Source organism: Pholis gunnellus (genome assembly GCF_910591455.1).
Source record: "Pholis gunnellus genome assembly, chromosome: 14".
Taxonomy (NCBI): domain Eukaryota; kingdom Metazoa; phylum Chordata; class Actinopteri; order Perciformes; family Pholidae; genus Pholis; species Pholis gunnellus.
The window spans coordinates 9,194,893-9,210,877 of NC_136541.1; the positions used below are offsets into that span (position 1 = coordinate 9,194,893).

General features: G+C 40.1%; 1 protein-coding gene across 1 annotated transcript in view; it reads left to right on the plus strand.

Moving 5' to 3' along the window:
* Positions 1–15,985, plus strand: part of LOC306706668 (receptor-type tyrosine-protein phosphatase mu) — a gene marked incomplete at both ends in the record, with an annotated part of 143,969 nt that overhangs the window by 76,447 nt on the left and 51,537 nt on the right. Inside the window, 4 exons of the mRNA XM_079173821.1 lie at positions 54–163; positions 4,651–4,852; positions 5,545–5,647; positions 14,234–14,507. Of these exons, the coding sequence (XP_079029947.1) occupies positions 54–163; positions 4,651–4,852; positions 5,545–5,647; positions 14,234–14,507 (689 nt within the window). The remainder of the gene's footprint in view (positions 1–53; positions 164–4,650; positions 4,853–5,544; positions 5,648–14,233; positions 14,508–15,985) is intronic.

Here is a 15,985-nt window from a genome sequence, read left to right on the forward strand (position 1 = left end):
AATACCACTCTGCCACCAGTTTTGAGAAATGTGTCTGTGATCATTTCCCACAGTGCCAGGGGCTGTTCCTCTGGAGTCCATTCAGGGCAGTGCCTATGAGGAGAAGATCATCCTGAAGTGGAGAGAACCAGCACAGACCTACGGGATCATCACACAGTTTGAGGTACACTTTGCACCAGGGTTAGCAAAATGTGAGAGATATTAAACACGCCTGAGAGTAGGAAACAAACTTCCAATATTAAGCTTTTTTTTTTCTCTTTGTGGATCGTGTGCAAATCTTTGTTTCTTTGAGTCAGTTTTTTCACGCAACAGTGGTATAATATTTTAGCAGTGCTAGCAGCATGGCTCGAGGGAGGCTAATGTTGCTTTAATCCAGACTAAATGATAGAAACCTCTACTGAATGGATAGGCACTAAATGTGGTACGGGCAATATTTGAATGATATTATTGATTCCCTGACTTTTCCTCTAGCACCGCTACGATAAATTGTATTAACTTTGGTTCTCCCCTTGCTTTTCCTCCGTCACCATCATCAGGTCAAATACTGTCCAATAGTTTGGTATATGACCAAATATTAAGCACATTTCCATCAGACTCACATCTACAGCTACCAAACTAAGGTGGTGTACATGATAAGCGTTATACCTCCTGAACATCAACTTGTTAGCATTGTCATTGTGAGCATGTTAGCATGCTGACTTTAGCATTTAGCTCTATGTGGAGCCTCACAGAGCCGCGATGTCTTGTTACTGTATATTAATGAATCCTTGGTGGCCATAGTCACTACAACCGACTCTTTCAATACCTTCTTAATGTGTCTGTAATCTGTACTTGATGTCACAGGCATGCGTTTTAAAGTCATTAAAGTGCAGTCATCTTGACTGTTTGAACCAGCCTTTAATTGGACTAATCACATCAGCTTAAAGTTATATTTGTGGAACAGCTTGAACCAGAATCAATTTGTTAGGTTCACTCAAGACCGGTTTCTTCTCAATAAAGTTTTTTTCAGCCACCTTTATGAAGCACCACTCACATGTTTTACTATGACAGAATCCACTGCAATCTGCCATCTGTCCTTCTACAAAATGGGTGACCTCTAAGGAAAATACAACCCTGAAACACGCCTGGATTCAGCACAAAGCAAATGTTGACAAAAGGCTCCACACAGCCCTGTCAGCCTTGTCCAGGAGCTGCATTGAGTTTTGAATAATAGAAACTGTCTCCACACACACGCACACACACACACACACACACATCTTAACCAGCTTAAGGTGGAAGTAATCCAGCCTTTCCCACAGATTGATTTTTGTCTGTTGATTCTCTCTCTTTTGCCGTTTGCTCTCGCTTGATATTTTGACTAGGTTAGCAATCATCGATGGGGCTGCTTCTCATACAAGGAGAACAGATTGAAGAGTAAAGGCAGTGCAATCAGGGTTGCTGTAGCGGTTGCTCTATCCACTGCCATGCCATCAGGTGTATGAAATATGTCATATACTCTCTCGTTTAGCGGCACAGAGACATTTCAATCCAAGCAGTGAAGTCCTGAAGTCCCCAGAATCATAAAAGAGGCCCTGTTTATTCAAAAGTGTGTATCCCCATGTTGTTTCCCGTGCATAGCTGTATGGCACTTAGAGGTGCTGGCAGAGTGCAGGAAAACAATGTCTATAAAAACGGTAGGTTTACTGCCTCACTTAATCACTTTGAGAGCAACATGTTTCAGTTGTTTATCTTTTTAAAATTTCATGGTACAAGAAAAAGCATTCAGAGCAAATGGCATGGCTTTGCACTGCTGCTTTGTCAGGTTCACTCATATTTACGTCTAGGCAAATGTGTCTCACTTTACAAAATACCGACTCCAGGCTATTATATTCATATGCTGCAGCAAGTACTTCTCTCTGTCTGTCTCTAAAAAGCCTTAACAGTACAGTTATTTGTCTATTTAAAGTAAACAAGAATTTCGCTGACAATTTTCCTGGTATTAATAGACAGTAAAGCCTCATCATAGAGTTCCCAACATAACCTAGAATCACATTATGTATTTTAGAGTAAGAAGAGTATTTGTATTCATGTCACCCTGTCTTAAACGCGGTGACAGATGAGGCAAACCTAGGAAGTCTGACTTTCTGCTTTAAGAAAATAAACCACAATGTATTCTGCCGGTATTCCCTAGAAGTTGCTTCTTATAAGTCAGGACCTTGCTTTGATTTGACATTATCAAAGGACTCAAAGTGAAATACGTCTGACAAGGCCTGATATCAAAGAGATTTCATCTCCATTCCTTTTGGACCACGATGTGCGGATGCAATTTTATTGGCAGCCTTTCAGACCGACATGAGCCAGCTTCTCTTTAAAGGTATACTGCAGGTTTTCCAAATATTCCCTGTACATCAGTCATATTTAGCAACGCAAATTAAATGTGAAGTAGCATTTTCTTTATCATAGAGATGCTGTGGTAAGTAACAGCTGTTCATCACATTAACTTAAGGGAAAAAGGCAACTATTAATTAAAGAATAAATTGTATTCAACCAACAGTCAACCAACAGTGCTATTAAGTAATGCTTTTACCCTTAAACGCCCTTTTAAATCAGCAGCCGTTTTTTCTAAATCACTTGATTTATATTATTCTAATTTACTGTATGTCCTTTTAAGAGAGTTAAAAATCTTCATAGAAAGGTTAAGTAGAGTTTGAGTAGCAGGAAAGAGTACACAGCATCTTTCATCAACGGTTATTCAGCTTTCTTCATTATTGTACGGGTAAAGGTGCTGGAGAGTATGCAGGCATTTATATTTTATGAATGCTTCATAAATTTAACATTTTCCTCCCTCAGATAGAAAAATGTAAACCAATGCAATTTAAAAAGCTTAATATATCAGATAGAGTAATGGCTCCAAGCAAGCCCAAATTAATTTGCTCAAATATTCTCCATTATTTTTCCCGTCAGTTCCATTATGATTGTGAAAACCTGTCCATGTGCCCAGTGTTGACAAGTCATTTCAAATTCCTCTCCCTGAAATGTTATGATATAGGATTTGGCATCACAGACTCATTTCACAGACAAAGACTAAATGAGAAGGCCTCGAAGCATTTCAAAACTTGATGGACACAAATTATGCAGCACTCCTAACTCTCTTTGTGTTCCTTAATTGGAATTATAATGGAGGTTTTTCTTTTACGAGCAGAGGCATTTTCTTAAAGTGGGACTTTACAGTTATTCAAAATGGATATTAGCAAAAACACTCACCTTAATGCTTCCCTTCAGAGCTCCCTGTGTTTATTAATGGAAAAGGAATACATTAAGTTTATTTCCTTTCTCCTTGAAACCACAAGCTTGCATCAGCTTTGGTTGAAAAATATGTATCTCTGCTTTTAGTGTACAATCTACCGGCTGTAACAGTGAAACAGTTCCCTTCCGTAGACCTTTTGTGCCTCAATGATTTTGGAAATGCCAGCTTAAGGCCTTGTTGACATAAAGTCAGAAGCTCACAAGCGAAAGAGAAAGCATCTTTTCTATACTTAAGGCTTTTTAAAGATTGCTCTGTGGCAATTGGCTCTACTGAGAAGTACGGAGGAGAAACAAGTGTTGTTTTGGACTGCGTTATGCAACATGCTCCAATATTATTTTTTCAAATATTTGAAAAAATGTTTCGTAACATGAACATGTCATGTTATTGTTGTACAAAGAGATTTCCATTAACAACAGATTCTACAGCCGTGCTAGCGGCTCTGTGAGGTGGCACTTTGAGTTCAATGCTGATGTCAGCATGCTAACATGCTTACATTCACAATGCTAACATGCTTACAATCACAATGCTAACATGCTTACAATCACAATGCTAACATGCTTACAATCACGATGCTAACATGCTTACAATCACGATGCTAACATGCTTACAATCACGATGCTAACATGCTTACAATCACAATGCTAACATGCTTACAATCACGATGCTAACATGCTTACAATCACGATGCTAACATGCTTACAATCACAATGCTAACATGCTTACAATCACGATGCTAACATGCTTACAATCACGATGCTAACATGCTTACAATCACGATGCTAACATGCTTACAATCACAATGCTAACATGCTTACAATCACGATGCTAACATGCTTACAATCACGATGCTAACATGCTTACAATCACAATGCTAACATGCTTACAATCACAATGCTAACATGCTTACAATCACAATGCTAACATGCTTACAATCACAATGCTAACATGCTTACAATCACAATGCTAACATGCTTACAATCACAATGCTAACATGCTTACAATTACAATGCTAACATGCTTACAATTACAATGCTAACATGCTTACAATCACAATGCTAACATGCTGATGTTAAGCAGATACAGTGTTTACCAAGTTCACCCTCTTAGTTAAGTTTTTCATAATTAGTTTTAATACATGAAAAACAGCTGAGGGTGATTCTGTCATTAAGTTTGTGGCTTTCGGTGAGTAGTGCAGAGGTGAGTACAGAAAAATGCTTTAGCTTGCTGAGCCACTTAGATGCCTCCAACATGAATCGTTTTCATTGTATGAATTCAAATCCTCCGCAGCTGAGGAGAGCTGAGCTCGGAGTACCAGAGGCCACTGTCAAAATATTCATTTCCTTCCTTCCTTCCTTCCTTCCTAGATCTCCTACAAGGCGGTGAGCTCCTTTGACCCGGAGTTGGACCTCTCCAACCAGAGTGGGAAGATTGTGAAGTTGGGCAACGAGACCACCCACATGTTCACAGGCCTCTACCCAGGCTCCACGTACTCCTTCACCCTGCGCGCTAGCACAGCCAAGGGCTACGGCCCCCCTATCATCACCCAGTTCACCACCAAGATATCAGGTCAGCGGGGTCAAAGGCATGGCCGGTCAGTGCGTGGGTGATGTCGATTTTTGTAGAGTGACACTTGCTGCCGCTGGAGTTTTCAACGCGTGAATGGAAGTTGGAACTTGATTATTACTCTAACATATTTAGACAGCACAGGTTTTTACTTTACTAATTATTTAGCCTCAAGGGGTAAATCCTATCATAACATTAAATGAGCCAATAGAATTTCATTAGTATAGATATAGCTGTGCCTGACCAGTTAAATTGATTGGACAAAACACCTAGCTGGTTCAGTGATAAAGGCTATTTGGTCTGGGAGTTACATTACATTTAGCAGAATTGCCTGAGAGGCCAAGGACAAATTGTGCTCATAGTTGCCATAAACCATGGCTAGGGTTGATTTAGGTAACGACCATGAGTCTAGTTAGCTCGGCAATTGTGATCCATGTGCACTACTTAAGCAAGATAGTGCAATAGTTTTGTGACAGCAGCAAATGTTTCACTTCGCTGTTATTGCTATATTTAATGATTTTAAATTGTGGTGCTCTAAAGACAAGAGGCAGTGAGACGATCGGCTTTCCTTTTATTCTATTAAGTGTCGATGCTGAATGACTCGTTATGCAAGATGTTGCTGACCAAAACTGGTCTGTTTTGAGCTTGCTGTGCAGTAAAACCTCCTTCTTCCTTCTTGGTTGTCACTTCTTCAGCTCCTTCCATGCCGGCGTATGACCAGGAGACCTCTCTGAACCAAACAGACAGCACAGTCACTGTTCTGCTTAAACCTGCCCAAAGCAGAGGTGCACCTGTGAGGTAGGCTTTCACATGTGGGACTCACTCTTTCTCTCACACACACACACACACACACACACACACACACACACACACACACACACACACACACACACACACACACACTCACAGCACAGAGAAAAGACAACAAAAACAGCATATTAAAACACCAGGAACCACCATCAGCTACAGCAAATTATCAAAGAGCCCGTGTTTATCAATACCCCATCGTGAGGAAAGTTGCCAGTGGAATTCAGTGCCTTGTGTGCATCTCATTCTCTGAGCTTTATTTGTTTGTGGATTTTCATCTTGTGGAAAAAGAAGCACAGTCTTTGAAGATGAGAATGAAAATCGCGGTGCAGCCAAGGCTAGCTTCAGGATCTCTTGCCGTTACATGTCTTTCATGTACCTGGTTGCCCACAGAGAGCCACCACGGGCTCCTGCGGAACGAAGGAATTCTGTCTGCTTGACGCTGCATTTGTTAGTCATTACTAGTGGTGCAGCTGCACTGTGTACAGTAAATGCCAAGCTGTTTGGACAAAAGTCATCATTATGGTTTACCAAAGGTCACAGGGGGCTTCTGGCAGGAATACTGCCATCATCTCTTTGTCAGTCAGTATCAGTTGGTGAGTTCGACCACTATTCAGTCTATGACGCCTTTACAGTTTTTAAATGAGCAGCCTTCACTGAAACAGTTCTTTTCTTCAGGTCTCTTCCTTGAGTACCAAAGTCTTTGCTTTTCCTTACATTTGGTTTTATTGCGTCTCAGATGTTTGTTTGTGTGGCGTGTGTGTGTGTGTGTAAGATTTCAATTACAAATGAACAAGAAACCAGAAAATGTTCTCTGCCAATTTCATTACACATGCAAGGAATTTGGCTCGGTGATTTGGTGCGTAACAGGGAGACATAATAAGAAAATAAAAAAATTTAAATTTACAATAACATATGGTGAACAAACAAATAAATAAGAGTATGTCAAAACAAGTATTATTAAAGTGTTAAGTGTATATTAAAAGAGAAAAAGGTGTGTGTAACAGTAAGAACATTGTATAATGTGTAATATGTGCTATCAACGTAAATGTCATAAAGGTTAAGAATATATAGCTTTAATATAAATATATATATATATATAAACTATTCTATTATTGTTGCCTAGTGATGTCCCAAATTGTTACATAGTGTGATGTGCTGGAGTACACAGTAACTCTCTTCACATTAAAGGAATATTTTGAAATACAAGAATTTTATGGGGAAATGGAACAAATTAGCTTTCTCGATGCGAGATTGATAACACACAATATCTGTGCTTTTAAATATGAAGCCACTGCCAGGAAACAATTAGCTGAGCTCATCCCTGGAGGCGGGGGGGAATCGGCTATCAAATCACCCACTATAGCACAAACAAGACATGCTGGGCAGTGAGCTTTAGCGGCGCCGGTTGGCAGAAGTAGCCTCATGTTTGACAGATATGAGCGTCTTATCAATCTATTCATTTCTCTGCAATGAAGCAAATAAGCACTTTTCCCAAAATGGGGAACTATTCCTTTAAAATGCTGTCATTGGTTGGATTGCACAGAGTAAATCAACATTTAACGAGCAATCACCAGGTGCATCTGGGTTGGCCGGGGTGTCTCATTAAACACAATTGATAGAGGGAAGCCAGTGAGGGATCACGCCCATTAGAGCAGCGGAATTTGGGAGCAAAGATCTGAGCTTTTGTCTGTTTTACACCCTTATAGAGTAAATATAACCTGTCAACTTAATGTTTATAAAAGGATCATAAGCCTTTCTACATTCCTCCTTGGACAAAATTGAGCGATAGCGGTGTGAAGTGAATTGTCCATGCCAATATTAAAGAAAAGCCCCCCCCCCAAAAAAAACAACAACAACAACACAGTGGTGCTTTCAGTCAGCAGGACCCTGAAGAAGTGGTTTAAACACTTGTGCTCAGTATAAAACTGAATTTTACACCATCAAGTCATCTGAGTCCTTTTAAAGATTACTGCCTGGAGGTCTTTAGTCAGGCTTGTCAGCTCATGTTTACCGTATGAGCAGCTGCCCAGATTAATGCCCCAGTGCCAAATGGAGAGGCCTGAGCAAGAAAGACAGAGCAATCGGTTTTTAATCTTCTCACAGGTACAATTCAGAAGGCCTTATTCAGACTGCCATTCTTTCAGTGGGCTAATTACAAACGCCTAATTATAATTAACAGACTGTCGTGAATCTGGAGCTTCCATTAATTAGCATGCTGGGCCTCCTCTTTTGTTTACCGTTTGAGGGCATGCTCACCTCGCCACCAGATGAAAGAGATTTGTCTTTGGAGATAAAACGTTAAGTTTGAGACCCACTTCAGTCTGTTCTACTGAGCTGAGATATAACGGTACACTAATGCTTTGCAGCATGATCATAAATGTGAGGATTGTCATCTGATCCTTTTTAGATGGGGAGAAACTCAGTGACAGTGCATGTTTATTGTTAGATGAAGAGAAAAGAATGTGTTTGCATCCAGACATTTAGTTTTAAGGATCATACATGTTTAATGAGTCCTCAAGATAAGCCATTAAAAAAATGGACCACCATTCATCAGTGGAGTTCAGTAAATGGCACAACTGCAACTAAAAATTAATTGAGGCATCCTTTGATCGCAGCAGAGCCTCTCCACGTCTAAACTTTCTGGGTTTTCTTTCCCCACCTCCTCCCTTCTCTTAAATCTCGCAGGACATGAAGGCCAGCATGCTGCCTTCATGTGTGCCCCCGATGTCTGAAAAAGTTGCAAAATTGCAAAAAAACGTGGAGGTGGCGGAGGGCAAACAGGAGAGTTTATGATGCAGGCCTAAGACGTGATGTTGACAGGCTTTTGAAGGTGTTTTCCACCTCCACCTCAAGTGACACTATGCCTTTGACAATGTTAAGGTGACTTTAAAGTAGCTTCCATTCAGAGGCGTTAAGTGAGTCGGTCTGTTGGGATCTGCCGTCTGGCCGATAATGATACATTTTGTCATCTGAATTTACCAAGCTTAAAAAAATAATAACATCTCAAATCTGTTTTTTTTTTACTAATATTAGCATTATGTTAAGGACTTAGATTTCACACCATAGTTAGATTTAATGTTGTGCTACTGCTCATGTTGCAAGAGTAGCCATCACTTTTCTAGAGTGGTGGGTAGCTCATTTTGAAATTGAACACTCTATGAAATCAGTTTTAAAGCTCATATGAAAAAAGGCATTTGACAAGGGAGAACACTGATCTGCAGCACAACAGAGCAGAGCAGCACGAAGCTTGATTTGATAACGCAATCTTGCATGCTGATTGGGTTTGGGGGGTAATAGAGCTCCAGACATTTCAAACAGCAGATGTTTTGCCGTAATGCAGGAAGGGGAACATATTGGGAGATGACACGATAGCGCTGGTTCATAAAAAAATCAAGACATACATGTCACAGAAGACAAACGTCCGCTTCACGTCAGCATCCTGCAGTCATGCTGCAGTCAAATCATATTTCAGATAGATTTCGGCAGACGTCACTGATGGGGGAGCTATTTTTTTCATATTTGTGTAATTGCTAATCAGTATAACATTTCCAACTTGGATTTGGTTTCTAATCTCTGGGGACGACGCATAGCCGGGAACAATTTTTACCAGAGGGGACACTGTTCCTTTAAGAGGATTAGTGAACTGTCGATCAGTCATGTCGCGTTAAACTAATGTTTGCAATGGCCTCTCGTCAGGGCTGAAATACGCCTCCTCACTCCGTAGCATCAAAATAAATGTTTACATGCTTCTGCTAGAATAAATGATTGGAGACGCTTTCCTTATCATTCATACCACCAAAATCAGCCCTCTCTTCCCTGACATAACCTTTGCCTTAAGCAAGCTCACACACTCGCATATACAGAAACATAAAAAGCTATAAAATACAGCAGTTTCTGGCGTTGTAAGTAGCATATTGAGGAAACTGAGTTCCAGTGAAGTTTCTACCCTGTAGCATCAGATTATCTGTGCTCAACCATGGCCTGAAATCAGTTAAGTGATTTTCTACAGTCCTAAAATAAGCACTAACTTTCTTTGATCACGGCATAGCAAATGCTAATAGCTGTGCCTAAACGTGACACAACTCAATGCTTTTTACGATTTAATGGCAAATGTAATCTATAGCACCTTCTAATTTGTTTGCTTTATAGCTTCATGGACACCAGGGAAATATAAAGAGTATAAGAAGACAGACACATGGAGGGAGGATGCTTGGTCAGGAGAAGTGTGTTACTTACAACCGCTCTTAAATCAGACGTGTAGGCATCTAGAGCCAACCGATTAGCATTAGTGAGATAGAGCGAGTGAGAGACAGTGATTGAAATGCTCCCCATACCCCTTGCCTCATCTGCTCAAACAGCCTGGAGTTCTCCCCTATCAGCCCACATGAAAAATAAATCTGAGTTTCAGGTCACAATCCAGTCGATTCCGAGTCAATCCGCCATAATTGGTTGGCGTCACATGGCGGCAGGGCTGAAATCTATCGGGCAGCAAGGCTGGAGGAGGCCTAATTGGTGTCAGCTCAGGTTGCAGCACTTCTGCAGGAGTCCAGGTCTGCCCTGCCGGCCCCACTGGCAGACCACTTTTAACAGCTTATACCATTCTGCTCGTACAGCCTTCTGCCTTCATTCCTCTTTTTGTCTTTCCATCTTCGGCTCAGGGAGGGAAGTTGAGGATTTCAGCCATTTTGGAATTAAGTACAATTCCACAGCTCACATGTGGTGTGAGCCGTGGGTTTCCTCTCCTGAGCATTTGCTCCAAATCTGTGATGTGTATGTTTGTGAAGGTTAAAGTTGTTTGTTACCAGGATTAGTATCTAACATTTGGCTCAACCTGTTCATCACTTGCCTAGCAACATTGTGAGCAGTGCTAATAGAACAAGTTTCATTGGACATATTTATGGAAACACAGAAAATCACAGGACATTTACTGAAATACTGTACTTAAGTGCAATTACTGTTCTTTTTACTTCACTACATTTATCTAACAACAATAGTTACTAGTTAGCCTACTTAGGAGATAAGAAAAACAGCTGCCCCGAGGGCTTGTCAGTCATGCTCGCGGTACAGGGTCCGTGTATGTTTTGATTGACCTTGATGTGTTCAAAGTTTGATTGATCGAACACATATTTATTTTTGCTTCACCCAGACTTTAAGTAACATATTGAATGCAATGTTTTTTTACTTGTAATGGAGTATTTTAACACTGTGGTCTTAGTACTTTTACTTCAGTGAATAATCGAAATACTTGCCCCGTCTGAATAATCATCATCAATATGAATTTAAGTAATTTGCAATTCTCTGTTTGGCATCGGACCATTGGAAACCTCAGCTATAAAGGATGTTTTCTTCTTGCTATCACATTGTTGTTCATCTGTTTGTTGTTTTTTCTTTGCTCATTCATGTCGTACTAAATCAAGAAAGTGACTAAAGGACTCTGGTCTGTCAAAATGAGTCATCATGCAAATTGTGAACTCAGCATGAGGTGACAAGGTGTCAGCTGCTCAAAGCCACATTAACATGACATCAGTAATTGCCAAAACAAATGAAATCACTGCATTTTCAAATCGCAGAAATTAAACTCATGAGTCACTTTTACATTTTAGATGCAGTTGAGGTGAAAATAGTATATTTTTCAGACACAGGGGAAGTCTTCTTGCTTACAGCAAGTTACCGATGAAAAATGCTTTAGATGAAACCAGTTAAGTGAGTATTATTGTTACAAAGATGAACAAAACATTTGTATTAAATTGCAATTCATTGTGAGCCAGTTTTTAGTTTCCTGCTACAGTGAATATTCTGTGTAAGTAAAGCAGGGGTTTGGATTTCCACATTACAAGAGTTCTTACCCTTGGAGCCTCACAGCCTATGGCACTTGGTATTTTGCCTGAGGCAGAAAGGCAGTACCATTCACACTGTGTCTATCATTAAGTCATGGCACAGCCACATCATCATATCATAAGGAGCCACCCGGGGGGAGCCAGCTTTTGTTTTTATTTCACTATCTGCAGATTGATTTGGAATATAAAATACCAATATGGGCAAGCTCTTGAGTAAGTATGCACCTCTACAGCAAAACGGAAGCATAGTTATTGAGGCCATCATTTGTACTAAGCATCACTAAATTCTAGAATGAAAATATAGACACAACTCTTTCTTTGGATACATCCGATACAAATAGTTATTGTTTATGCGTTACACGTTGTTACTGCACTATGATTGACATTAGATATCATTTTAAATACTCTATTGTCACATCATAGCTCATATGAGATCTACATTGTTTTGGATGAGGCCTCCAGGCAGCCGCATCACTCATTTCTCTGCCACTCTGCAGATACTTAAGGGGCTCCCATGTCCCGTCTGCACTTGCCCTTTGACCTCTGCTCTCAATAGAGGACAGTAATTAAAGGCTGATTTCTCCTGCAGCCTCTCAGCAGGATTAAATATTTCATCGCCTCCCAACCCAGCACTAAATCGAGAGCTCTAAGGAATTGGGACACACCCACCAAGAGCAAAGGGGGATTTTCTAATGACACTGCAAGCACCTTATGATAAACTATAGGGTTAAAGAGCACATGCTGTATGCACAAAGGGACACTTAATCATCCAGTACCAACCGCAGGGAACAATTGATCATCTCTAGAGCTGTTTGTACTGAGACTATACGGCTTAAGAGTACAGCCACTACAGTGCACTACAGATTTTTTTTCTACTTCCCCATTTTCTAATAATGTGGGCAAAGGGAAAATGTTCAGGGTCATCGAAGCTTTACATCCTGCCAGGTCGAACCCATTGTCATTTTTTTACGACACGGCACAGTGAAATGAATGATTTTATAAATACAAATGCTATTGGCAAACTCATAAAGAGAGCAATGTACAAGTGCATGGTTTTTTTTAATAATCTTTTTTAATTCATATTAAATACTTATCCATCTAATCTTTGATCAGCACAGCTAAACAGTTTTGTTGTACAAGAGAAAATGGTCTTTAAACATTATTGATATCTTGTAAAGATGAGTGAAGGCCATACGTTAACACTTAAACGTGCCCTGTGGAATTTTACTGTAAGATAACTAAAGTTTTACATTTGTACATCATTTATACCTGACTTAAACACACAATCTGTAGCTGGATATGGTAAAATCACCTGTTAATGCCATATCCAGATCCAGTTCACATGTTAATACCAAGTATTGCAATTCCTTCCTCATTTGCAGACAATGGCAAAGCCTTAGTGCCGCAGCTGTAGCTTAGTGGAATAATATTGTGTTGCTTGCGTGCTCATGTGTGTCCTCATGTATGTGCTTGATACAAACAAAACATGGACCCACACTTGAAAGATTGCCCAATGACGCTACTTATGGGAAAAACTACAAAAAGACTATAATTTAAAAAAATCTGTTCAACAATGTGCAAATTATTTGTACATTTCTTTTTTTCCATTACTAAACATGAAAAAGAAATGTGCTAAAATCAGAAATTTCCAAAACAAGGGAACCAGAGCATGTCATAGTATTTAGTCATTCATACATTTTTTTCATGCATTCATTCAGGGAGCAGTATTGCTCCATCTTCTGTAATAATAACTTGTTTGCATGACTCTTTTGGAGATGGAACACTAGTCCCCAATCATAGCTGGTTATTCTCCGTGGCGGCTGTAAACAGACTCTTTGTCACTCAGCAACTCAATAGATTTAACAGGTGGATGCGAGATGCATACTAACGTGAAGGTCTATAAGACAGTCAGTCTCCCCCTCAAGCTAAGTGGCCGGCTCAGAGACAATGTCATCTCTGTCAGAGGCACAGAGGGCTGCAGTTTTGATCTAAGCTAAACACAAGGCTCGGATGGAGAGGAAATGGAAAGAGCCGTTAACCTTTTCAGTTGTTGAATAATGAAAATGCAAATAAAGTCAGGCCCAGTCCTGTGTCACTGCTCATTTATCAGGCACTGTATTTTTGAATCGGTTCAGAATTGTATATGATGTTCTTATTTGATCATTTCAGAAAAGAAAATGTGTTGGTGTAAATTAATGTCAGTACACTGCATTATTTTCTACTCCTGTACTCTTTAATGCATTTTAAACATAACATTTTTGTCAACAAAGCATTGTGATGTTAGTGGTAAAGGTTTCACACGATTGCTCTCCCCGTAACTGCTTGTATACAGTCGCACTGCTTAAGTTAATCAATTCTAGCTTAAAGCTAGCCGCTTGTTTTCTGAGAAATCACAGAAAGGTGATGTATTTCTATTGTAGTATATTTACATGATCATGTACTGTATGTTAGTGCTTGGATGTAAATCTTTTAATGAGCAAATCTGAAATGGCTGGATGTGCAATGGTGGTGATATGCAATCTCAAGAACATTTTCTAAAGACTTTGTGTACTCTTGAGATTTGGAGCTTTGCGACATGTATTTCTGTGCCATTCATAAAGAGGCCATTTTTAAACTCTGTAATGCTAACAGGCAAAATATATTTAAAGCAAAAGCCTGCATTGCCAACAGTGTTCTGCAAGCGCATCTATTTGGCCCGTTGGAGTCTGTTGATTCTGTTTGTGTCTTGTGTTTGCAGTGCGTACCAGGTGGTGGTGGAGGAGGAACGTCCACGCAGAGCACGCGGAACAGCAGAAATCCTGCGCTGCTACCCGGTTCCCATTCACTTCCAGAACGCCACGCTCCTCAACTCCCAGTACTACTTCACTGCTCAGTTCCCCTCTGGCGGCATCCACTCGCCCCAGCCCTTCACTGTGGGGGACAACAAGACCTACAACGGCTATTGGAACGCCCCTCTGCTGCCTCAGAAAAGCTACAGCATCTACTACCAGGCTGTCAGCACAGCCAACGGGGTGGGTGCTTCTTTTGAAGTTTTTATGTTAGTCATGCAATTTTAGTTGCACTAAAGCGAAAATATGGCCTCGTCATTGTTCACTTTATAACCAGTGGGGGAAAGCAGCCAGGTACTTTTACTTAATTACTGCTCGTAAAGGAAGAATGAGTTGGAACTATTTTTATATTTTTCTTATTTTGCTATGTTCGTGGCGTCAACCTCTAGAAAAACGTAGCAACCAGTTGCCAGATTGTAAGCACACATCCAAGAGGAAGCTACGAAAGTAGCGAGCACAGCACCAGAAAAACCCCACAAATATAGTGAGGTGAAACACCAAGTAAGAAGCTTCCTCTAAGAAGAAAGTAGATCTGGGGTTGGCTTTCACACGCTGGGGAACAACCAAACCCTAACCGCCGTCATGGGGCGTGAATGTTGTGTTTACATACCACAACAGACAAATCCTACTCATTCTGCCTTTAAGTGCAATACTCAGGTACTTTACTTTAGTGTTTCCATTTTATAGAAATAATATATTGTAGAGTGTTACTATATACTCATTCTCTACTACATTTCAGAAGTAAACATTGCATTTTCTACTCCACTGCATATATTTGGCGATTTCTATTATGATTTTACCTGAAGAAACATATGACTAGTTCAAAGTATGAGGTAGCTCGTCAATCAACTACAATATTTAAAAGCTGCATTTGCGTATGTTTTTCAGTAACAATAATCCTGTTTTAAAATTCACAATATAATACCTTCCATAATTAGTGCTTTTGCTCGTTATGTAGTCTTGACATTGAGGTATTAGTACTTGAGTAAAGTATCTGAGTAGTGCTTTCACAGGTTTTAACCAAAGAATAATAACAAAGACGACAACGAGAGGCAAAAAATAACCCTTTCTCTAGATTACATGTTGTGTGTTACGTGCCAGGTTGACAGTTTATTGTTTTACCGCATGTCTTACAGTGCTGTGCGAATAAGTACAACCAGTATCTCAGCAACTAGACAATTAGATAAGCACAGTCGAGAGAATGTCTAATTTGTGTACTCAATTTAATCAAACTTAAGCAGTGACATCAGAAAATATTCATGCAACTTAAAAATGAATGTGGTTTGTGAAAGTAGTTTTCTAAAGTCTTAAAGACTTACTGTAACCTAGTGCCGAGTCAAACCTCGCCTCTCTTTTTAAATCATATGCATATCCACTTTAAAGTGTTCATGAAACAATGTTGGGTATTCTGGTGGGTTTAATGAGAATGAAAAGCGGACTGACATGTTGATTGACTGGGCCACTGAAAGGGACTGAAGTGGCTGAGTGCAGAAGTCCCTGACTCTACACAGTAACTGCTCACATAGGCAGACACATGCACGCAGCAGCACAATTGCGTTTGGCCTCTGATAGATGTGTCAGTACTCTGGTGAGATGTACCAACAACACTGTCTACATTCGTAACAGGCTACAGCGGGGTCAGGCGTGGAATGCAGAGCTCT